This window comes from Lynx rufus, unplaced genomic scaffold, assembly GCF_022079265.1.
Source record: "Lynx rufus isolate CCGP_SWC_20201006 ecotype Redwood Valley unplaced genomic scaffold, mLynRuf1.p SCAF_37, whole genome shotgun sequence".
NCBI lineage: Eukaryota > Metazoa > Chordata > Mammalia > Carnivora > Felidae > Lynx > Lynx rufus.
This window is the reverse complement of record NW_025814853.1, coordinates 2,584,344-2,607,245: the sequence shown is the minus strand read 5'-3', so window position 1 is coordinate 2,607,245 and position 22,902 is coordinate 2,584,344. Positions and strand designations below refer to the sequence as shown.

The following is a 22,902-nucleotide window of genomic DNA, read 5'->3' as shown; positions in this document are numbered from 1 at the left end:
TCCACTTTGGTGCATGTGGTGGTCCCCGCCCACACTGCACTAGGGCAGACCCGTGTGACCAGAATAGGGCAGAAGCGACCTTGCTTCTAAGAGACGCCGCGGCTGCGTCTGGAGTGCTTGCCGGCGACCTTGCGCCTGCTCTCTGTCCATCTGCCTGTCTCCGAGGCCTCACCCGGGAGCAGCCCTGTGCACAGCCGGGAGCTGCGGGTGACAGGGCACTAACTCCCCAAGCCACGAGGAACTGGGCCTCCTGGTCGCAGCACGTGCTGGACTGCAGCCTCCTGAGAGGCGGGGGCCAGAGCACCTGCTCAGCCGGGCCCTGATCCTCAGAAACCCTAGAATAAGCGTGTGCGGCTGCTAAATTCCAGGGCACGTTCTCACACGGATTGCTAACAAGATGCCCGTTTGGAATTTTCCACACTAGGTTTTCTGCTTTTGTTTTTCAGCACTTGGGTGACCTGAGGGCAGCGCTCTCCTCACCCAGCCACCCAGCAGTGCGGGGCGGTGGTCTGTGGTACCCTGGGTCTCCAACGACAGGGAGCCGCGGAAGGCTCTGCTTCGGGGCAGCTCAACTCTCTGCACAAGGAGCCGCCAGCGCGACTCTTAAGTTACACAAAATTCGCAAATGTTCCTCAAATAGGAGAGAATCTCCAAAAGATAACGAAGGTTAGAGTTTTGCATTAAGTTCGCGGCCGAAGCCGCGTCCGCCCCCCCCGCGCGTGGGTTCCCCGCCTGGCGGGTCGGGAGGGGGCGACGGCGGGGGTCGCGCCCCCGATGGGGGGTCCTTCAGGGACTCGGGCCCCGCGAGAAGGCCTCGCGCTTCACGAGGTCCCTCCCGCTGCTACGAACTTTCCCTCGACCCGGCGCGCGGCCAGCCTCGGACACCGGCTCGCTTCCGTCCGGGGCGGCGGACCGCGCACGCCGGGAGCCTCCGAATCGAACCCCCTCCCGCGGCGCCGGCCGTGCGGCACGGGGGCTCGGGGCGCGCGTCCACGGCCGGGGGTGGGGCGACAGCGCCGGCTCGCCCCCGCGCGGCACCTCGTGGACATGTCACGACGGACGGGCGCCGGGGGAAGGCGCACGGGAGGCTGCGACACTGTCCCGTGCCCACGGTGAGCGGCCGAGCCCCGAGGACCGCCCCGGGCCGGAAAACAGCGGCAGCGAAGGGCGCGAAGCCCCCAGGCGGCCCCGCCCTCGCGGGACGCGCCCACGAGGCCGGCTCCACAAGATGGTGGCGGCGCGCTCCCGGCAGCCCGCGCGCGCGCATGCGCCCTCCGCCGCCGCCCGGCGCGAGCGGAAGTCGCGTGACCCCGGAAGTGGCGGGCCGGGCGCGCGCGGGCGGGGCGGCGACGTTCGTCATTCCGTGCGGGAGGGAGCGTGAGAGCGGCGCGGTCGAGCCTCCGGTGAGCGGCGGCGGCGGCGGGCGGGGCGGGGCGGAGCTGGGGAGGGGGCGCCGCGGGGGCCGGGGGTGCGGTGCCTTTGTTCGCGCCGCCCGCCGGGGGTGGGCGCGGGCCGGTGCGGGCCTCCTTTGGGGCCGCCGCCCGAGTCCCGCGGCGCCCCCTCCCCGCCGATGCGCGCCGGCTGGACCCGGGCCCGGCGGCCCCTCCCCGGGGGTGGTGGGCCCGGCACCCGGCCAGGGAAGCGTGGGCACCGCGCCCCTGCCCGGTTCCCGAGTACCCCACCCTGCGCGGCGCGCCTGCCCGCCCAGATTGCGGGGCCCCGCGGAAGGAAGTGTGGGCCGCGGCCATCGCACTCGGAGGAGCCTGTCGCCCGCGGCCGCACTTGGGTGGCGTTAGGGCGTGAGCATTTTAGAGGAATTTAAGAGGAAGCGGCCGTGAGGCCTGGAAAAGCGGGCGGGCCCCACCCCACCAGTGGCGGCCGGCCGGCCGGCTCGGGGTTCCCAGCGGCCCTTTGTGAGGTCTGCTGCTCGGGCAGCTCCGGGCTGCTAGGCTGGTCCCGTGGGGAGAGGCGTTGGTGATCATTCTGGGGCAACCTGAGGTCTAGCGCTGACCGGGCTGTGGCCCACTTCCCTTGCCGCCCAGAAGGACTTGAGTGGTTTCCGCTACTTCTCAGATTCTAGCGGGGTGCGATGGGGATCCCTAACTGAAGCCAGCCTCATGCACTGCTCCTTGGTCTCACAGCGCTGTCCCAGGCTCTTCTGGGCCAGGATCCAGAACGAGGGTCCTGAAAGCATAGGCAGGTCACAAACCCTCACAGTTGGAAAGAACATTAGCCGATGGTTAGGGTTCCTCATGACTTTTGGGACCCACCTGTGGGACTCAGGCTGGCCAGGTCGTCTGAGCTCCAGGAGAGCCCTGCGTCTGCAAGGTGAGGCCTTGCTTCACTGTTAGAACAAGGCCGAAGGAGTGTGCTTGGTCAGGGAGACCCAGGAGGAGGTGTCCCTTGGGGAGAGGGTCTAGGCAGCTCCAAAAGAACAACAGGACCTTAGAAGTGACCCCGCAGGGGCCCTGTCAATTGGGCCTGGTGGTCTGTCTCTTTCCCCAGGGTGGGAGAGGTGTGCCAGGTCTCCCTGAGGAGCGGGCTCCAGGCCCCACTTAGTTCTGGATGCCCTGTCCAGACTGTCCCAGCAGGTCCCCGAGGTGGGCAGGGCAAGGAGTGTGGTTCCCTCTGGGCCTTAGGAGTCTGTGTCTGGGCCTTTTGCAAAGCTCTGCTAGGAGCTGCTTTCTTCCAGAAGGCAACTATCCCCCGGGGTCCAAATTAAAGTCTGGTTACCTGCAGAGGTTTTTCAACAGGGAACTTGTGCTCGCTGTGGGGCTCGCTGAGGAGCAGAAGAGGTGGACACTGTGGGTCCCTTCAGGCTGCCACAGCCCTGTCCCTGCCCACAGGTGTGCCAGACCCAGTTAGAGTAAGTGAGCATGGCCGAGCAGGAGCCCACAGCTGAGCAGCTAGCACAGATTGCAGCCGAGAATGAGGAGGACGAGCACTCGGTCAACTATAAGCCCCCCGCCCAGAAGAGTATCCAGGAGATCCAGGAGCTGGACAAGGATGATGAGAGTCTGCGCAAGTACAAGGAGGCCCTGTTGGGCCGTGTAGCTGTGTCTGCTGGTAAGTGGGCTGAGGCAGTGCTGAGAGGGACACCTGTCACTTTGGGGTTTCTGCTGCCTCCCCCATCCTGCAAGTCACTAGTGGGGTAGAGCTTTAACCTGCTCTCACTCCGCAGACCCCAACGTCCCCAATGTTGTTGTGACCCGCCTGACCCTGGTGTGTAGCACAGCCCCCGGCCCCCTGGAGCTGGACCTGACAGGTGAGTGGCATCCGGGGGTCCTCTGCGGCCCAGGCCGCCCAGCACCTTGCCGGCTCTGCTGAAAGTAGTCTTTTGGAATGCTGGTGCCCTCTTGTGGGGGGCCGGAGAAGTGCAGCCAGGAAGTGTTTGTGGACTCTGACTTTGGAGAGGCCTGGGTCCTGGGTGGGGCTACCTGGGGCCGCCTGGGTCAGGGTGGGAGCGGAAGGGGTGCCCTGCAGCTGCAGACGGGGGACATGCTGAGGTCAGAGCAGCTTCCTGTAGCCGAGCCTTTCAGTACAAGCTTCTTCCTCGGCACAGGTGATCTGGAGAGCTTCAAGAAGCAGTCCTTTGTGCTGAAGGAGGGCGTGGAGTACCGGATAAAAATTTCTTTCCGAGTAAGGCAGACGCTGGGGGGCGGGGGGTGCTGGGAGGAGCTGGGCCTGGAGAGCCCCACCGAGCCGTGTTTGGGTTGTGTCCCTGCAGGTGAACCGGGAGATCGTGTCCGGCATGAAGTACATCCAGCACACGTACAGGAAAGGCGTCAAGAGTGAGTGAGGCGAGCGCCACCTGGCTGGCCCGTGGGAAGGGGCAGGTGGAGGTGGCCGCCCAGGGCGCGGGGATCAGCAGGGAGAGGAAGGAAGCGGTGTGCGTCCCCGGCCTCAGGTGGAGGCGGGCGGCACTGGTGACCTGTGCGTTTCCTACGCGCAGTTGACAAGACCGACTACATGGTGGGGAGCTACGGGCCCCGGGCAGAGGAGTACGAGTTTCTGACGCCCATGGAGGAGGCGCCCAAGGGCATGCTGGCTCGAGGCAGCTACAACATCAAGTCCCGCTTCACAGACGACGACAAGACCGACCACCTGTCGTGGGAGTGGAGCCTCACCATCAAGAAGGACTGGAAGGACTGAGCCCCGGGGGGCGGGCCTTCGGACAGACGGACGGACGGACGGACCTGTCTGACGTGCCCCACCCCCACCGCCCCCACCCCATCCCAACCCCCTACCAAAGTGCTGACAGGCCTGCCCCCCCTCCCCCCACCCGCCCGCGGGCCCCCGGCCTCCTCCTCCTCGGCGGCCTTGCCTTGCTGCTTCTGCCTGCGCTGGGGGGGTAGAGAGGGGAGGGAGCCTGCACCTCAGGCCTCCACCTCCCTTTCCATACCCCTTCAGGTTCCCTCCCACCCGTCCTAACCCGACTTGAGGCCCCGGCTTTTCCAAGGGAACCTCGTGGCCTTGGCAGTTGCCCTGAATCCTGTTCTTCGGGGGTGGGGTGGGGTGGGGTGGGGTGCATGATTGGAGGCCTCTTGGGGGCCGGCCACCCTCCTGCTTTCACCTGTCCCCGGTCAGTTCATCCATCGCTGTCAGTAACCGTCTAACCATGATGCCTTAACATGTGGAACGTGTGCTGTGGGGGCCGTCACTAACCTCTAACCCCCCCCCCCCCCGTGTTTGCATGAGCATGTGGTCTCCCCGGTCCCCGCCCCATCTGCGATCCCCGTGGCCCCGGGAAGTGTGTGGGATGTGCTGCTGCTCCCCTGCCCGCCAGGGCCTAGCCGGCCCCCTCCCCCGGCCAGGGCTGTGGGGCCGGCTCCAGGGGCTCTGGGAAAGCCAAATTGCCAAAACTGAAGTTGCCTCCGTTCCCATCCGGGAGGCCGGGTGTCCTCACGCCTCTGCCTTCTTTGTCCCGGTGGGCGGCGCTGGAGCCCACGGCCCCAGCAGACAGCCCTCGCCGGACAGAGCCAGCGGCCGAGCCTTATGTGTCCCACCCGGGCCTGCCGGCCCGGGGTCGCGTGCCTGGCCCGTCAGTATTTATTGCCTCCATACGTGCCGTCCTCTGGGCCCCCTGGCCTGCCACCTCTGCCCCCAGGCTCGGTGCCACCGTCCCCGGCAGGCCCTCCCCACACCCAGCCAGGACAACCGTGGGACCAAGCGCGCACAGTCGGAGCCCTCCCCTGTGCCTCCCCTCCCCTACCTTCCCCGTGCCCCACCCCCCTCCCCGTCAGGACGGGGCCTTGAACGCCCAGGAGCCTGAACCTGCTTCTCCTTTTCTGACCGGGAAATAAACTCCCCCAAAGGAGCCAGGGTGTGTGCTGCTTGTCTCCTGGCGGGCGGGGGCAGGAATGCTTTTTCCCTGGGTGGTGGCCGCTGCTTCTGTGACCACTTTCATACTAATGTCGAGCGGCCAGGGTTCACTGTGGGTGAGGAACCGGAGTCCCCAAAGTGCCCAAGTTCCCCCGGATTTGGGGCAGTGGGAGGGGGCGCGGTAGGCCCGTCTTGGGGTCTAGAGCACCGGCTCCTCAGGAAACGCCCCAACCCTGGAGAAGGGGAGCCTCGCTGGAGGTTTGAGGCCTGTGCGGCAGGCAAGACATGCAGGTGGGGGGTGGGAGGGGCCCTGCTGCCCTCCGGTAGTGCTGGGGGGGGAGGGGGGGAGTCGGTGCTGTGGGCTGCAGGAACAGGCAGGATCAGCGGTCCAAGGGTGGAAAGGGTGAAGCGGGGGTCGGCTGGAGGAGGCTAGAGGACCCTCGCTGCCTAAGGTGCAAAAGTGCCGGGAGGAGAGTCCTGAGTAACAGCCAATCCCGGGGACCGGCGAGGCCTCTGCCGGGCCTGGGGTGGTGGGGAGTGGAGAGGCACCACCCCCAGGGCACTCAGTAACCTTGCCGCCCCTCCCCAACCCCAGGATGAGGAAAGGGCGGGTGGGCAACCTAAGCTCCAGACACCCTCTTACCTGGCCCACGTGGGTTACAAAAGCGGTCAGGTGCCACACAGTGGGGACGCGGGGCTGCTCTCCTGGAGCCTCTACTGGCCACACCTAAGGCGGCCTGCCCCTCTTTCCATTGCTTCCAGCACAGTGTGCTCAGCGGGCAGCTTATCGCCAGCTGGGCTGGGCCACATGCCCGTGCCAGGACAGCTCCTACAGGGCTGGTCACTGCCTCAACCCTCCTCATGGGGGCCCCGTGCTCCATGGCATGAGGAAATGGCACTTCCTGCCCAGACACAGACCCGAGAGCCCAGGCAGGAAGCAGCCTGGGCCCCAGTTCTTGATTCCACAGGGTCAAAGACCCTAACCCACCTCTCCCAGAGCCAGAGCCGCGCAGCCCCAAGACAGGCCTGGTGGGACAGGCTCGGGCAGGGAGCCGCAGTGAGACCAGTTCCGGGCTCTGAGGCCTTTCTCACGGAACCGGACGCGGCTGCCTCTGGCGCTCATCCCCACCCCCAGAGGCAGAAAGCCCCATCTCAGTGAGTCCATAGCGCTGGGGCCACCACCTCCCCTCTCCCAGTACACTTCCTGAAAGGTCCAGTGCAAACCTCTAAACCCAGGGAAATCCTGTGTCGTCAGCAGCGCCCTGGGCCAGGGTTTTCTGAGGCTGTCAGGCCAGAAGGCCGCCTACTTTTGCTCTCGGGTTTCCCCAGCTTTACTAGACATGTGAACTCAGGACCCGGAATGCCCAGTTGTAAAGGCACACTGCCAATCCCCAGGACTTTGTCCCCCGCCCCCGCTGAGGGGCAACACAGGGTGGTGCCTGCAAGACGTGGCTCTTGGGTCCCAAGTCTAATCTGACCCTCCTGGTTCCACCCTGAACCTGTCTACAGTCCGGGAGCCAGTGTCTGTGGCCCTCTTCCCTTCCGTCCTCTTGCACGTCCCCCAGAAATCCCCAAGCTGCCACCTCCTCATCCACTCCAAGATGGGCCCTCCCCTCCACTGAGGAGGGTGCCGTGGTCACCAGGTCAGGACCCCTGATGTGACTGATCACCGAATACTGTGGTTTAGGATAATCTTCATGCCCCCGTGCAGTCCCACTCCACGATCAGGACGCCTGCAGCCCCCACCCCGGGGGCATGCTCACCACTTCGCCCCCAGCATGCACAGGAAGAGGACCGCGGGAGAGTGCCTGACCGGGAACCTAGTCAGATTTCAGTGGCCCAGCGAGCACTTCTGGGGTGTCCGTGAACCTGCCATGACTCCCTCCACACACCCTATCCGACCCTATCCCTCCTTCCAACCCTATCACGCATTGGAAGGCAGTTTTATTCTGAGAACTCTGCTTTTGAGAATGGTATTTATCAAAACATCTGCTATTTAATGGGCAACTTCTCCGGGGAATGCGACGCCTGGAGGATGTCCTGTAGTTGTGTGGGTCCCCAGAGACACAACCACAGGGGCAGGTGGGGCACCAACCTCCCAGGGCACATTCCGGCCCATGGCCTGGGGCACAAGGTGAACACGCCCCACTGCCTCTCTCTGGAGCTGATTTTGGAAGGTATGTGAGAGGGTCTTAGGAAGAATGAGACCGAGCCGGCCCTCCCCTCAAAGCTGAGGCCTGCAGAGGCGTTCAGTCAACCAGCCTGTGTTCCGGGACCAACCCCACAGAAACAGGGGGTCTCGGGCCTCCCCCAAACCAGGCCTCCTTCCAGCTGAGACCCCCGCTCTGCTGCTCCTGCACGGGTTGGTACGTGAGGCCAATTCAAGATGAGCAAAGGCATCCTGAGGCGAAGGCACGTTGGTGTGGCTGAGGTATCGGAATACCGGGCCTGGGTCAGGCCAGAGGCCAGTCACCCGCATCGAGGTGCGTTTCGGCCGCCCTCAGCTGCAGCCATGGAGGCAGACTCGGCCAGAGTGAGGCTCATTCGCGGCTGTTGCACCCTTGTCTGCTTTACTCTTCCCTTGATCCCAACGTTCTCATCTTTGTCGGGACTGTATGCTCTGGGGCGAAGCTGCCTCCGTGCTGGCACAAACTCATCGTCGTGGTGTCTAGATCTCTTCACTGTCCCCAGCAGAAGAAACTCAAACCCCGCTCTTTAGGCACCTAAACCCTGGTCTCACGAGCGCTTCCAAAATCTAGACAGGATACAAATAACCCTTATATCAGGCCCCGCGGTCTGTAAAATAAGGGTTGTGGCAATCATAAGAACGTTAAGAGATAGTGCAGCAATGAGGCAATCCCCACCCATACCCAGAGAGCAGAGGGGGAGGACTCCGCTCACAATTGTGAGGAAGAGCTGTCATTCACCTGTTGAAGCCCCAGGCCAGGGCTTCCCCCACCCCATGCCCCCCTAGCTGGGGCACAGGCCGGCACCTGCCAGGCACACGTTCACCGCCTTTCTATGCCCAAAGTCCCAGCTCCTGTCAAGTCGTCCCTGTGAAGACACGGACGCCAGCAGGTACAAGCACCTCTGTGAACCTTGCTCCCCTGGCACTGGGGGAAGAGCAGAGAACACGGCCTTGACCTTCAGGAGTGCATACACCAGTTGAGGCAGCCCCACACAGGAGAGACAGGAACACACGCCCTCCCCTCCAAAAGCAACCACTCGACAAATGTGAACTCTCAAAAGCACGAAAGCATGTTTTTTTCTGTCTTACCATTTCTGAAATGAGGATGTTATTACAGCCAACGTGTACATTTAACGTGGGCGTGTTTCTCTTCTTCCTGCCATGTTATTAAATTGACGAGAAGTCTCAAAGCTACTGGTGGTGGCGTTTCGCAACAGAGGAAGCGAATACAAATGAAGAGGAAGGTTTCCTGGAGACAAACGGTCTGTTCCAGGGGTGGGGGTGGGGCGGGCTGCCAGGGAAAGGCAGACGTGCTGGCAGAGGCTTTGAGCAGTGACGGAAAGGGACGGCGGATCAGGCTAGAGCAGCGCCGTCCAGCAAAAATAGGGTGGGAGCCACAACCGATATTTTAAAATTTCTAGAAGCTAGTCAAACATTTTAATTTAGCCCAACGTATACAAAATACCAACGCAACATCTGAATATAAAAAAAGCTACGGGAGTTCCCGTCGCCTCGGTGGCAGGTGGTCACCGCCGCACAGGGCAGCGCCCGGGGGCCCGGGATGGCTCGCAGACAGCCAGCAGGAATCGGCAGCCGGCGGGGAGGCAGGTGCGCAGCCCCCCGAGTCGGCCTCCCCCGGGACCCCGAGTCCCCCGCTTTTGGACCCTCAGCTGCAGCGGTCCAACCTCCCTCTTCCTGCGCCCGTTCTGGTGGGCCTCCTCGCCGGCCTTCCGGCCGTATCACGTTCGGCCTCGGCGTCCCCCGCGCCACCTGCGCGCCGCCTCCGCGCCCCGACCCGCCGCCGGCACCGACCGGGACGGCCGAGCCCCGCCGACCCCGCCAGCCCCGCGGCGCTGGGCTCGCGGCACGCACCGCCCGACCCTCACGCGCACCGGAAGTTGCGTAGGGTCGCCTGCCGACTCGCGGAGCTGGGGGGGCGGTGTCAGTTAAGGACAAGCCGTCCAATCAGAATGCAACACGAAGGGTTTCACAGGCGCAGACGCAGCTCCGCCCTTCACTCGGGAGCTCCGCCCCACTGCCACGTTTGACGACGGATCGCGCGGGCGTGCGCGTATCTCTTGGCCAATCAGGAGCCGCAGATCCTGGCCTCCAAAGGTAGCAGCCATTCCAGACCCGCGGAAGGTGTAGGAGAAAGCCACCAGTCACAAGTCGAGGGAGAGAAAGTTCTCCATGGGGAGCCAATGAAAAAACCGGGTAGAGTGCGAGCGCGAGCTCCTCGGCCAATCTCGGGCGAGGGCGAGGGAAGCCCCCATGGCGATTTCGAATCCGGGGTCGGGGGCCAGAACGGACAGCCAATGCGAACGCTTTGGAGGTGGGCCCCGGAGCCCGCCAGCCAATCGAGAGTGGGCGCAGGCGGGCGCGCGCGCGGCGGCGGCCGGGCTTATAGGGGCGGGGCGGCCGGCGCGCGCTCTCGTGGCCTCGCTGTCCCGGCGGCGCCAACCGAAGCGCCGCGCCCGCTGCCGACATGCTGCGCCGCGTTCTGCTCTGCCTGGCCCTGGCCGTGCTGACGCGCGCGGGCGCCGCCGCTCCGGAGGAGGAGGACCACGTCCTGGTGCTGCACAAGGGCAACTTCGAGGAGGCGCTGGCGGCCCACAAGTACCTGCTGGTGGAGTTCTGTGAGTGCCGCCGGCCTGGCCGGGCCTCGCCGTGGCGGGGCGGGGACGCGGGGGGGCCGGCGGGACGGGCGGGGGTCTCCGGGGCTGTCAGCATCCAGCCCCCCCTCAGGAGGCGCAGTCCCGGGCTGGTGCGGCGCGCAGAGCTGCTGTCGGCGTCCCCGCGCTGCCCACGTCCTGGGGGCATCCCTCCTGCTTGAGCCGGGTCCCAAGGCTGGCCGCAGGCCGACAGCCAGGACATGCTTTGTGCCTTACGTCCACACGGCAGGGGCCCTCCGTTAGCCTTGTGTGAGCTGCCACCAATACAGAGGAGCACGCCGGGGTCCAGCCCCCTGACCGCCCCCCAGGACTGATCCCAGAGCGCCCCACCTTCAACCCATACCGCTCTCTTTAGCAGTGCTGTCACCCGGACTCAGCACCGCCGTCTGTGTTTATAAGTGTGTAAGCACTATCTGGGGTGGAAAGCTCCAGCCCGCCAGAGCTGCTAACCTGAGCTGGCAAAGAGTCGCTTTTAAGCGGGAGTCTTGGGGCAGGTGTGCACAGGTGTGCGTTGCACATTCACGACTAGGTGTTGCTGAGCGTACAGGTGCCGAGACGCTTCTTGACTTTTCTGGGAGATCCCAGAGACGTGACCGTCCTCACTGCCTGCAGATGATGGGAAGTCACCCATCGTTTGTCCCGTGCCAAGCAGCTTGGGGTCTGGTGTCAGTTTGTCGTTCGTGGCCTCTGTACCAATATTGCCCAAGAGCGTCAAGCTATCAGCTCAGCCCTGTGGGTTCGGGGGGGTTATCTTGGCGAGTAGATAAGATTTTTATGGAAGGAAGTGCCAGGAGAAGGTGGGGGAAGCGGTGGAACTTGGTCGACGCTGCTTTCCAGCATCCGTTTCTTTTCCAGATGCGCCATGGTGTGGCCACTGCAAGGCTCTGGCCCCCGAGTATGCCAAAGCAGCTGGCAGGCTGAAGGCGGAAGGCTCGGAGATCAGACTGGCAAAGGTAGATGCCACCGAGGAGTCCGATCTGGCTCAGCAGTACGGCGTGCGTGGCTACCCTACAATCAAGTTCTTCAAGAACGGAGACACCGCTGCCCCCAGAGAGTACACAGGTGTGGTTGCCGCACCGCCCTTCTCTTCCCTGCAGACAGGGGTGTGCCTGCAGCCTTTGGGAGAGACCTGAGAGGTGGGGAGGCCCGCTTTCAGAGGCAAGGCGGGGAACCTGGTCTCAGACTGCATTCTCAGTCGAGGTCAGCCTCTGACGCTCTCGTGAGGAAAGTGCTCCCATCCCTAAAGAGTGCGTCAGGTAGAGAGGGACATCCTCCCGGGGCGGGTGGCAAGCTGAGGCTTGTCCTAAGGTTGACCAGTGAGAGGAGGAAGGCTGGGGCCCTCGGGCCCACTTGGAGCAACAGGTGTAGCGATTTGGGACTGTCCGGTGTGCCAAGCCAAGTGCCCAGGGCCTTCCCCAGGGCAAGGGCTGAGGCTGAGAGCCACTGGGTGACAGGCTGGCGTCACTCACCTGTCCTGGCAGAGCTCAAGTGCAAGGCCTGGCCCCTCAGGCTGCCTCCTGGGGCCTGGGCCCCTTTGTAGCCCGGTAGGTACCGGGACAAGAGGAGAGGCTTTTCTGCACAGAACCGGTTCTGTGGCTCTTCTGTCAGAATGCTCTCGAGCCGCCTCGTCGATTCTGACGTCTGCGGCTCTGGTGTTCTTACGAGGCTGCTCTTTTGTTGTTCACACGTTCGCCTGGGTTCGCTCTCGGGACAGGAAGCGCAGAGTTCCCACGGTCCCATCGCTCGCGCTTAGGTTTGGTGAACGAAACAGCTGCTCCTAACTCCACCTGGGACTGATGAGTCAGCATCTCGTTGCCACTTAGGAGAATCCTTCTAAGCGTGAGCCTCGCACCCTCCTCGTGCCGGGCCAGGTGGCCAGATGCTTTGAGGGGAGGAAGGCCCTCCTTGGCCTCAGTCCTAGGAGGAGCAGGCTTCTACCTTTTCGGTTTGTCAGCTCCGGGTGGCGTGCGGGAGCCTGATCGCTCTCATTTTGCTGGTCTGGGAGGCGTGTGGGAGGGCCAGGCCGAGGACAGGGACCCCTGAGCGGCCCGCATGTCCCAGGCCAGCTAGAGCTCGGGGAAGGCGGGGGTCGAGCTGATTTACCAAGCAGCCTTTTTTTATTTTATTTTTTTTGAATTCCATCACATCTTTAATTACGACGGAGCCTAGAGTGAGGCCACCGGGGGAAAGTGTGTGTTTGATGAATTTAAGCGTCAAGGGACTTAGAAAGTGCAGAGGGCTTAGAGGAGGGGGCGGCGGCGTGATTCTGCTACCCTGGGGGCAGCCGCTGCGTCTCCCCTGCTTCACACCCAGTCCCGGTTTCTCAAGAGACAGAATAGTGCTCTTGGCGCTAGGATTTGCACAGGCGCGTAGACGAGGTTCCCCTCCCGGAAGGAGAGTGTTGAGCCCCGGTCTTGGCAGAGAGCTCAGAGAACGGGCAGGGAGGGTGGGCCCTGGTTTTCAGCGGAACCCGCCTGTATTTGGGTGCAGCTGGCAGAGAAGCTGAGGACATCGTGAACTGGCTGAAGAAACGCACCGGCCCCGCCGCCAGCACGCTGCCCGACAGGGCCGCCGCGGAGGCCTTGCTGGAGTCCAGCGAGGTGACCGTCATCGGCTTCTTCAAGGTAGAGGCCTCGGCACTGCTCCCCGTCGTCGGGGAAGGGTTCCCTGTGGTCTGGGTACTGCCTGTCTGTCCTGCTGGCGGCCCGGGCGGGACCCTCGGTGCTTGGGTGAGTGGCCACCTCTGCTGCTTCTCTGTAGGATGTGGAGTCGGACTTTGCCAAGCAGTTCCTGCTGGCAGCGGAGGCCGTCGATGACATACCTTTTGGGATCACGTCCAACAGCGACGTGTTCTCCAAATACCAGCTGGACAAGGATGGGGTTGTGCTCTTCAAGAAGGTAAGTGGCCCTCCAGCAGCCCCGCCCAGGGCATGGAGACACCGCGGGGGGGCTGCTTTCCTTATCACTTCCAGCCCCTGAGAACCTTGCCCGGGCGGCGCTGGACCGCCAGCTGGACTTATCGGGGGCCTGTTGGCAACGTCAGACCATAGGAGCCGCTCAGACAGTGGCCTTCAGACTTTGCGCTGTGGGCCCGTTGTTCCGGCTCGAGTGGCAGCTCCAGGGCCGTGTTTGACGAAGGCAGAGCTGCTCTGGAGTGTTTAGTGTTTCCGAAAAAAAGAAAATGGCAAAATATTCGGGAAGGTCTGCCGCCTTAACCTTTTCTAAGCACGTGATTCTTAGTATGAGGCATCAGTTATGTTGATGGTGCCGTGCGGCCGACGCTCCTGTTTGCTCAACTTTTTGATCCCTGGAAATGGAGGCCGTGCGGGTGGCAGGCAGAGGAGGGCAGAAATCAGGAGAGGGGCAGGGGGCAGGAGGCGTGTCTTCGGGGATGAGGATCGGGCCTTTCGCTCCTGTTTTGTCCTGGTGGGAAGAGGGCGGGTTCGGAACTCCAGCAAAGCAGGAAACCCTGCGGTCAGAAAGGTCGCCGGCTTCTGGTCTAAGGCCGTTGTGCGTGTGCGCCCCACGTGTAGGGCATCTGGGCCGAGTGACTGAAGACAGGTAACCTTGTGTAGAAACTGCCGCATCTGGCACCTTGCCAGGGGCTGGCAGGGAGGGGTGAGGGTGTCTCCCGGCTGTACTCCTGAGGACTGGGGACGCCAAGGTGGCTGTGCTTCCGTCGGCTGGGGACACCAAGGTGGCTCCGGGTGGCTCTGTTCCAGCGTCCTTGCCACTCCAGTGTTTCTGTAGTCTTGCTTTCCTCAAAACAATTCCAGATCCTCGTAGCGCCCGCCCCCCGCGAGGGAACGGAGGGGCTATGAGGCCCCCGTGGGGGGCCTGGGTGGGACTGGGTGGGATGGGCCTCTGCGGGTGGCCAGAGTCCTGGGTCCTGAGGTTGAGGCTGATGGAGGGGGAGGGTGTCTCAGACCGCCGAGACCCATGTGCCATCCCACGTCCACACCGTGCTTTCCTACCTCCTGAAAATCCAGAGCGCCAGTTCTCACGCGTCCTCCGGCCTCGGCTCCCCGTTGTCTTGGGCACTGGGCACGGCCTGGGTGACGTGACCCCTTGGGTCTGGTGCCAGTTGGGGGGCAGCCTCGAGCAGAGGCCTGGCAGGACCCCGGGGACTTTGTGCCGCGTGGGTCAGTATGGTTCCCAGCTGCAGTCACAGACTGTCGTACGGACGAGAAGGAGGAGGCTCGAGTCTGGCCCCTCCCGGCTCTGTTGGGCCGGCCCCCGTTTTTTCCATCATGCCCGTTTCCTCAGTCTTTCTTGTTCCCTTTTCTCTAGGTTGTTCGATCCCATTTCTTGCAGCGTGTTGGGTCTGTCCAGGGGCCGCTGTGGGCAGCCTCACTGAGTCAGGCACCTCCCTAGTGGGACAGGGCAGGCCACTCGCTGGGAAGGATGGGGGCTCGGATGGTGGCTTGGGTCATGGGTCACTGGCAGTTGGACTTCTGGTTTGAGAGCTATTCTGTGTCTTTATTCGTCCTGGTGGTTACTTTGCTTTTCTTTCCTGAAACTGAGGGGTAGGAGTAGGTGTCGGGCCAGGCCTGTCCTCCGCTGCCTGCAGCGTTGAGCCTTTTGGGGATGTTTGTCATTGTGGCCTGACGGGGCTGGGCTTCACTACTGTCCCTGGCCGAATGAAGGCTGGTTGTGTGCTTTTTACTGAAGTAGAGGGGGACTGTAGCGTGACGTGACCCCATTACTAAAAAGATTGTGTCTCAAGACAGGTGCGTGCGGCAACTCTGTTCTTTGGGCCTCTGGGCATGAAACTGGGCACACCGCTCACTGCTCAGAGGGGCTGGCGGTACGGTTCTGGAGCAGTGGGGGCTTGTGTGCCCCTGTAGGGGCTCAGGAGCATGCCTGGTGGAGCCGGGCCCCCTGGCCTTGGCTTTTCATCCCTTTTCCCCTCTTCTTGGGTTTGGGGAAGAGAGAGCAGGCTTCAGCTTTTCCTGGGGGTGCTGTGCTCGTGGCCCCTGGCCCCTGGCCCTCGATCTGGTCTAACTTTAGCAGCCGGTGTCATAGTTGAGCTGAACGAAGGTCAGGCTGTAATGTGATGTTGGCGGGAGCAGGGAGTGGCCACCTGCTTTTCTGGAAGTTCCTTTGGGGAAGTGTAACTGGAAATGACTGGGAAGAAAAGGTGAATAGTTTCTCTCTGTGGGACTCATTCGAGAGTTCAGAGGGAAGGATGAGATGCTCGTGTGAACAGGTGTAGACGCAGCATCGTTTTTGTGCTGGGAGTGGTCTCTGCGCTCCACCCAGAGCCAGGGCTGCAGCTTCGCTGCACAGCTGCCCGTGGGCCTCTCTGGTCTATAGCAACAGCCTTCCGGCTTCGGGGCCTCAGGACCTCTGAAACTCTTAGGTATTACTGGGGATCCCAAAGAGATTCTGTTGCTGTGGATTCTATCTGTTGATTTTCACCAGGTCAGGAATCAGAACCGAGAAATGTTTCTAAGACCCTAACTGTCTAGGGTGTCTGGCCGGTTCCGTCGGTAGAGTGAGTGACTCTTGATCTCAGGGTTGTGTGTTCAAGCCCCACATTGGGCATGGAGCCTACTTAAATAAGAACTCGTCCGTCTAAGTGGCAGTTACGTGTAATCAGAAGGTCTCGTGAAAGCTGGTTTTTCCCAGACAACTGCATTTGAGTGGTGAGCGTGTTCGGGTTCTGCTGGTTTCTAGCCTCCACCTTGTGGAGGGCAGACCTGGCTGATGTCAGTCTGTCGGGACGTCCCTTGTCACTCTGCTCTGCTCTGAGGGCATAGCACACTCGGGAGAACGCGTGTTCTGAGCAAGAGCACGAAATTGCAGCTGTCCTGGAAGGGCCCCACACTCTCCCCTTGGTGTCGCTGTGGCTCAGTGCCCGGAAGAGGCTGCTGTCTGCAGCCCTCATCCGGCTCTATTCGGTGGACAGAGGCGTGTGGCTTCTGCTATCGCAACTCCGGGTTGCTGTGCCGGGCCGAACCTGGGCTCTGGGGGCGGGGGGGGGGGGGGGGGCGGTATGGGAGGCTTTGGGAGGACCAGGTTCTCGCAGCCCTCTCTGTGCCCACAGTTTGACGAAGGCCGGAACAACTTCGAGGGGGACATCACCAAAGACAAGCTGTTGGACTTCATCAAGCACAACCAGCTGCCGCTGGTCATCGAGTTCACTGAGCAGGTGCGGCTCTCCTGTGGGTCCTGCGCCCTGAGGGCGGGGCGGTGTGGGAAGGTCGTGGGGTCCCGACCCCGGGAACCCCCACGTACAGATCGTTGCAGCGGTGGCATTGCAGCCGTTGAGAGAATGTTCTGTGTAAATGGCTTAGTTCGTGGCTCAGACCCAGTAACCTCTGTTTACAACACAGACAGCCCCGAAGATTTTCGGAGGTGAAATCAAGACTCACATCCTGCTATTCCTGCCCAAGAGCGTGTCTGACTATGAGAGCAAACTGAGCAACTTCAAGAAGGCCGCCGAGCGCTTCAAGGGGAAGGTGAGCGGCTCGAGTGACTCAGGCTGCAGGGTGGCCCGGGGCTCTCTGCGGCTCCCGGGTCCCTCTGGGAGGGCCAGGCCGTGGCGGTGCGAGTCTGCACAGTGTGCGTGGCGGGACGCAGCCAGGCAGGGGAGCGGAAGCTGCCTGCGGCCCCCCGCCTCACCTGCCGCTTCTCCCCTAGATTCTGTTCATCTTCATCGACAGCGACCACACGGACAACCAGCGGATCCTGGAGTTCTTCGGCCTCAAGAAGGAGGAGTGCCCCGCCGTGCGCCTCATCACCCTGGAGGAGGAGATGACCAAGTACAAGCCGGAGTCGGACGAGCTGACGGCGGCGAAGATTGAAGAGTTCTGCCACCGCTTCCTGGAGGGCAAGATCAAGGTGGGGGAGCCACATCCCGAGGTGGAGCCGGCCCGCGCCGGCCTCTCGGCCTTTGGGGTCCCGGGCTCCCTGCGGCTGCATCTGGAAGGTGTCCGAGCTGAGCGTGGACTCCTGTGGACGGGGCCCCAGATGGCGTGAAGATGCTTGCGGAGAGACGCGGTGGTCCCACTGCTTGGGGAGCACAGAGCAGCCCCGACCCCGTGGGCTCGGCCCTCTCCCGAGGCTCCGTGAGCAGCTCTGGTCCCTGTGTGTCTCAGGCCGGGGTGGGGGTCCTGGGGGCCAGTGGGGTCTTGAGCCATCCCTGACCCTGCTCTGCCTGCCCTCCAGCCCCACCTGATGAGCCAGGAGCTGCCCGAAGACTGGGACAAGCAGCCCGTCAAAGTGCTGGTCGGGAAAAACTTCGAAGAAGTTGCTTTTGACGAGAAAAAGAACGTCTTTGTGGAATTCTGTAAGTGGAGCCTCTTCCGCTCGTGCGCGTGTCCCCCATGAGGGCCAGCGGGCCGGGGGTGGGCAGAAAGCGGCTCCTCGGCCCAAGGGGGGGGACTCCGCTGCTCTCTTCCAGATGCCCCGTGGTGTGGGCACTGCAAACAGTTGGCCCCCATCTGGGACAAGCTGGGAGAGACGTACAAGGACCACGAAAACGTCGTCATCGCCAAGATGGATTCGACGGCTAACGAGGTGGAGGCCGTGAAAGTGCACAGCTTCCCCACGCTGAAGTTCTTCCCAGCCGGCGCCGACAGAGCGGTGCGCCTCCGGCTGGGGGCTGGGGGAGGAGGGGGGCGGGGCCGGGGAGCGCGGGACCGGCTCCCTGATTCACATTCTCGCTCCCCCTCTCCCCCCCCCCCCCCAGGTCATTGATTACAACGGGGAGCGGACACTAGACGGTTTTAAGAAGTTCTTGGAGAGCGGTGGGCAGGACGGGGCCGGAGACGACGATGTAAGTGGCACGTTGGTTCCGCCCGGCCAGCCTCTGGGTCACACCCTGTAGTCCGTGGGACAGGCTTCCGTGGGCGCCACTTGAGGCAGGCACGGGGACCCGGGCTGGGGGGCTGCCGGGAAGCCCTCACCGTGCCCCGCAGAGCCATCCTCCCTGATGAACACGCAGTACGGAGCGCCCGAGAGGGGCCTTTAAATGCTGCCATTTGCTTAAGAGACTTACTCGTCCCGTGAGGCTCCCTACTGCGCTGGACCCGGACGCTCCTCCCCGGCCGCTGGCTGAGGCGTCCTGCCGGACACCAGCTTGGGCCTGTCCGTGCAGCCGTGGGCGGCTGGGGAGAGTGGAGGCCGGTCTGTGCCCAGGCCAGAGGGCAGGGTGGTGTGGGGGCGGGGGCCAGGGCAGCGGTCAGTTCAGTGGGGTATGGTCGGCGGGTTGTCGGCGGCCCCACAAACCCCGGAGGCTGGGGTCCCGGGCTCCCCTTGCACCGTTTTGTGGGCAGAAGCTCTGAGAGCCGACAGTTGGCTGCTTCTGCCCAAAGGGCCAGCCAGTGTCTGGCTGACCGAGGCCCCGCCCCGTCCTTCCTGGTCCCTCCCGGTCCCTCCCGGTCCCTCCCGACCCATGTGCTTGCTTCCCTCCCTCTTCCTGCTGCGCCCCAGGACCTGGAAGACCTGGAAGAGGCGGAAGAGCCTGACCTGGAGGAAGATGACGATCAGAAAGCTGTGAAGGATGAACTGTGACACGGAGGCCAGACCCTGGCGCCCAGACACGGCACCTCGTGGCCGCACACCCAGCGGCGCGGCCTCCGGAAGCTGGGGCCCCTCCCCGGAAGGAGGGAACGTCCATCGGAAATGCAGGGAACTTTCTGAAGCAACACTTCATTCTAACACACGTGTAAATCGAAACCCATCACCCTTTGCTTTTCAATCTTTGGAAAGGGATTTATCTCCAGGCCAGCCCATCTTCTGGGCCATTTTTTTTTAAATCGTGATGTACTTTTTCGTACATGGTTTTGTCCAAAGTGCTCGTTAAAATGTCTTGGGATCTCGGGCAGGTGAAGCCTCCTTCCTGTTAGGTTTATACTGTCACTTTTGAACATGCCATCGGTGGGATTTTTAGACATTTTTGGACGTCAGGGTGTCTGTTCCACTCTGGCCGTGGCTCCCCGGAGACTCCTGTCCCCTGCTCGGGGAGGGGCCCGGCCGGCCTGGACAGCCACTCTCCACGTGCCGGTGTTGCCATGGCTGAGCGTGGTTCTCCCGGTGTTTGGTTAAATGGACGCTTTGGCACGGTGGGGAAGGCGGGGGGGCCTTCTGTGCCTGGAGGGGTGGTGGGTGCCGGCCGAGCCCCGGGCAGCCCCCCATCCTTCCCGAGCCAGGCCCCCCGTTCTGTGACTTCCAGGGTAACCTGAGGCCCGTGCCAGGCAGAACCTCCCATTTCCAGGCTGGGAAACGGTCAGGAGTGCTTGAGCCGAACCAAACGTTGACAGTTTTCAGGCATTTCTACCACAATATTGGAATTGAACACATTGGCCAAATAAAATTGAAATTTTACTACCTCTCGTTGTCTCTGCTCTACGGTCCCTCCGGGGCCTGGGCTCGGGTGGGGCCTCTCGCCAGGGCCTTGCTTGGCACATGGCGCCAACACGGGAGTCTCTTGGGTCGTCAGCCCGAGGTGGTGACCGCCTGCAGGTCACCAGGTGGAGGCGCTGCTCCTGCCCTCCCCCCCCCCCCCCCCAGGCGAACGGTCCACAGCCAGCCAGCGGGCAGGGAGCACCCGGTGTGAGCACTCTGGGCAGCGCCGACCAGACCCCTGTGCTGCCTCCCCAGCTCAGTAGCCCGCGCTGAGCCTTGCCCATAGCTGGGCTTCCTTCCCCCGTTCTCCAGTCTCGGGTGGCCTGTGCCGGCAGCTTTCCAGCTGGTCCGCTCCCGGGTTCAGGTGTGCGGTGCCTCCGTCCTGCTGGCACAACGAGACGCTTAGCCGCGGAAAGGTGAGCTGGCGCCGTTCAGCTTCAGTGGGAGGACGGCGGCCCTGCCCTCCAAAATGGGAGCTGCTCCCCCAGGGGGCGCACGGCCTCCAGCCTCCAGAGGAGGAAACCCGGCAGGCACGGAGTGAGGCTGCCACGGGGGAGGGGGAGGCGGGGTCCAATCCTGTGCTCCCTGCCCCAGCGACCGCTGTGGGTGACCCTGTGGACCCAACTGCGCCAGAGCCAGGCCCCTCCGCGTGGAGAGCTGGGACCGGGCGGGAGCACGGTGTCATGTGCTCCTGGGAGCGGCGTGAATCACCCGTACCTTTCCCCTTTTGCAGAGGCAGCTGATTAGCACATTCCAGGGCCTGGATTTGCTGGGAGGCTGTGGGGGTGGAGTCCAAAACCTGGCGGGGCTGCTGGATTAGCAGGCAACTTTGCACACTCAGGGTGGTCAGTTAAGGCTTAGCAGCCCGGGCGTCCCAATCGCCCTCTCTTCCTCTCCCCTGCCCTCCTTCACTTCTCTCTCCAGGTGGCAGGAAGTTACTGCCCTGGTGCACCAGACACCGCTCCCCTGCCTGCCCCCCCCCCCAGGTCCTCAGGCCTCAGAGCCTGCCGGCAGGGACAGGCTGTACGGTGGGCCCTGCACCCAGTCTCCCAATGGGCTCTCTGGCTCCTGTTTTCTGCTGGATAAAAAGCACCGCTAGTCGCACTCCTCGGACTTCTCAAAGTGGGCTTTTTGCATTAAATGTTTTGCTTTGCTTTATTCCTCTAGAAGGTAGAAACCTAACATCGTATAAGCCAGATCGCGGGTTCACACGGGCATCAGGAAGAAAGCCACATGAATACAGGTGTGGTTCTGATGTGGTTACAGGTAGTTAGGGTTTGCCAACCAACATTCTTAGGTGAGACGCTCACAGCCAGCTTCTGACAAAAGGTTCCAAAGTGAGACGCTTCAGGCCAGGCCCACGGTTTAGAGGACGGCTCCAGTGCCCAGGTAAGAATTAAAAGCACATTAAATACCTTTCAGGGGAGTCTGTTGTGAATGGGGGGGGGGGCGCTTTGGGCACCAGTCCCTTCTCTGGCCCAAGCTGAAACCCAAAAGCCAAAACCCCCAAGCTCTCAGCTCACCTCGGTAGGACGGGGCCTGTCTCCAGCCCGAGGCCTGGCCACTCTCGGGAAGGCCTGGGTGGCAGCTTCATAAAGCCTTCTTTCATTTGATCCCCTGAGCAGGGAGGGCAGACAGAACTTTCCACGACACCAGAACAGGCCATCTTCACATCAAAGGAAAGTTTTCTCCTGTAAACACGCCAGAAGAAAGTATACTGACTCCTCCCAGGTGACTAGGAGTTAAGATCACCCAGCACCGTCCTCTGAGCCCTGGAGCTCAGGAACCCCAGGCACCACCCCTGGATTGGGGGCCCTGCAGGGCCTGGCCTGGGAGGAGGGTTCCATGGTGGCCAGGCCCGGCCAGCAGGTAGGGGCTCTGAGACCAGCCGAGAAAAACCTTGTCAGGGCAGGGAGTCTGTCTTAGGCGGTGCCCCATTTCTCCACAGCATTTGGCCCCAAGGCTTTGCACCTAGAGGGTGTTAAATACATTTGTTGATTTGGTTCTGTTGGATGGAGACCAGCCTGGTGATGCAAGGCTGCTGGTGACCAGGTGGCCGGCCCCACCCCCAAGAAGAGTGCCAGTCAGCTTTGGTTCTGTCCTTAGGACTCCAGAGACTCCCCGGGGGCTTCTCGCCAACGTCATGGCTTGAACTGCATCCTCCAATATTCCTAAGTTGAAGTGCCAACCCCCGGGACCTCAGAATGTGATCTCATTTGGAAATACAGTTGTCATAGATGTGGTCGCACAAGACGAGGTCATTCCGGAGTAGGGCGGCCCCTAATCCAATGACTGGTGACCTTATAAATTTGGACACAGGCACACACAGGGGCAAGGCCGGGTGAACATGAAGGCAGAGATGGGGTGATGTCTCTACAAGCCAGGGAACAAAGACAGACACCAGCAGCCAGGAGGGGGCCTGGATTCTCCCTCAGAAGGAACCAGTCCTGCTGACGCCTTCATCTTGGACTTCCCGTCTCTAAAACCATGAGGCTATAAAGTTTTGTTTTGTTTTTCAATGTTTGTTTATTTTTGAGAGACCGAGTGACACAGAGCAGAGCAACAGAGGGAGACACAGAATCCGAAGCAGGCTCCAGACTCTGAGCTGTCAGCACAGAGCCAGATGTGGGGCTCGAACTCAGTGTCCATGAGATCGTGACCTGAGCCGAAGTCGGCCGCTTAACTGACCGAGCCAGCCGGGTGCCCCGGAAATAAAGTTTGTTTCAGCCCCCAGTCTGGCACTTGGTTACAGCGGCCCAAACACACCCAGCTAGCCAACAGCACGTGCTGCGGGCGCTGCCCCCCCGACCCCGTGAGCTCCCGGCCCAGCTCTGCTCCTGTGTGCAAGGCTCATTTCCACTGGCTCTTCTCCGCACCAAAGTCTCGGCCACCCCTGGACACAGGCTGCTGCGGTGGACTGCCAGCGCCGGCCCAGCCTGCCGGGCATCTTCGACGCATTGCACTGGTTACGTTCTTACAGGGAAGCCCGGACCAGGCAGAGTGCGTACGCCACCCGGGCCGTGACGGCCCTTCCGAGGGGAGCAGACTGAATGCTCCCTCAGGCGTGAGCATGTGTGTCCTTGGCAGTCAGCGGCAGGAGCCTGGAGCCAGAGGAAATGGGGGTGGAGGGCACGGGGCTAGAAGGAAATGAGGGCGGTGTGGGGAGGGCTACCTGGTGGGCCGGGTGGGATGGGCTAGTGGAAGCAGAGACATTTATTTACATTCTAACCTGGGAAGGTTCCCAGCGGGAGGGCAAGGTGGTGCAGGCCCAGCTGGAAGGTGACAGGTGGCAGGGGCGCACGTGGGTGGGGCTGGACCTGTGCTGGCATGGTCGGGACCCTGTGCTTCCTCAGATGTGGGCAGCCC

The 22,902-nt window shown here is 62.5% G+C and overlaps 2 protein-coding genes and 1 long non-coding RNA gene across 3 annotated transcripts; 2 read left to right on the top strand and 1 right to left on the bottom strand.

Annotated features, from left to right (window-relative positions):
• The first annotated feature begins 1,319 nt into the window (after positions 1-1,319).
• On the top strand, positions 1,320-5,317 carry ARHGDIA (Rho GDP dissociation inhibitor alpha). Its single transcript, XM_047093962.1, has 6 exons — positions 1,320-1,403; positions 2,847-3,066; positions 3,182-3,265; positions 3,563-3,639; positions 3,728-3,791; positions 3,953-5,317. Exons 2-6 carry the CDS (start codon positions 2,877-2,879, stop codon positions 4,150-4,152), a joined length of 615 nt encoding a protein of 204 aa, XP_046949918.1. The 5' UTR covers positions 1,320-1,403; positions 2,847-2,876; the 3' UTR covers positions 4,153-5,317.
• Positions 5,318-7,298: 1,981 nt separating this feature from the next.
• LOC124522504 (uncharacterized) lies at positions 7,299-9,305 on the bottom strand. Its single transcript, XR_006964795.1, has 2 exons — positions 8,600-9,305; positions 7,299-8,077 (listed from the first exon to the last, which is right to left on the bottom strand). It is a non-coding gene; the product is annotated as an uncharacterized LOC124522504 (long non-coding RNA).
• A 647-nt stretch (positions 9,306-9,952) lies between these two features.
• P4HB (prolyl 4-hydroxylase subunit beta) lies at positions 9,953-19,518 on the top strand. The gene is made up of 11 exons (XM_047093961.1): positions 9,953-10,146; positions 11,038-11,244; positions 12,673-12,806; positions 12,943-13,080; positions 16,232-16,336; positions 16,521-16,646; positions 16,828-17,028; positions 17,356-17,476; positions 17,591-17,772; positions 17,879-17,965; positions 18,622-19,518. Exons 1-11 carry the CDS (start codon positions 9,996-9,998, stop codon positions 18,700-18,702), a joined length of 1,533 nt encoding a protein of 510 aa, XP_046949917.1. The 5' UTR covers positions 9,953-9,995; the 3' UTR covers positions 18,703-19,518.
• Positions 19,519-22,902: the final 3,384 nt, after the last annotated feature.

Excerpts from the sequence above, each read along its gene's own strand:
- ARHGDIA (XM_047093962.1), top strand. The coding sequence starts at position 2,877 with ATGGCCGAGCAGGAGCCCACAGCTGAGCAGCTAGCACAGATTGCAGCC. Across the intron at positions 3,067-3,181 it reads CCGTGTAGCTGTGTCTGCTG|ACCCCAACGTCCCCAATGTT; the intron begins GTAAGTGGGCTG and ends CTCACTCCGCAG. Across the intron at positions 3,640-3,727 it reads GGATAAAAATTTCTTTCCGA|GTGAACCGGGAGATCGTGTC; the intron begins GTAAGGCAGACG and ends GTGTCCCTGCAG.
- P4HB (XM_047093961.1), top strand. The coding sequence starts at position 9,996 with ATGCTGCGCCGCGTTCTGCTCTGCCTGGCCCTGGCCGTGCTGACGCGC. Across the intron at positions 11,245-12,672 it reads TGCCCCCAGAGAGTACACAG|CTGGCAGAGAAGCTGAGGAC; the intron begins GTGTGGTTGCCG and ends ATTTGGGTGCAG. Across the intron at positions 16,337-16,520 it reads TCATCGAGTTCACTGAGCAG|ACAGCCCCGAAGATTTTCGG; the intron begins GTGCGGCTCTCC and ends TTTACAACACAG.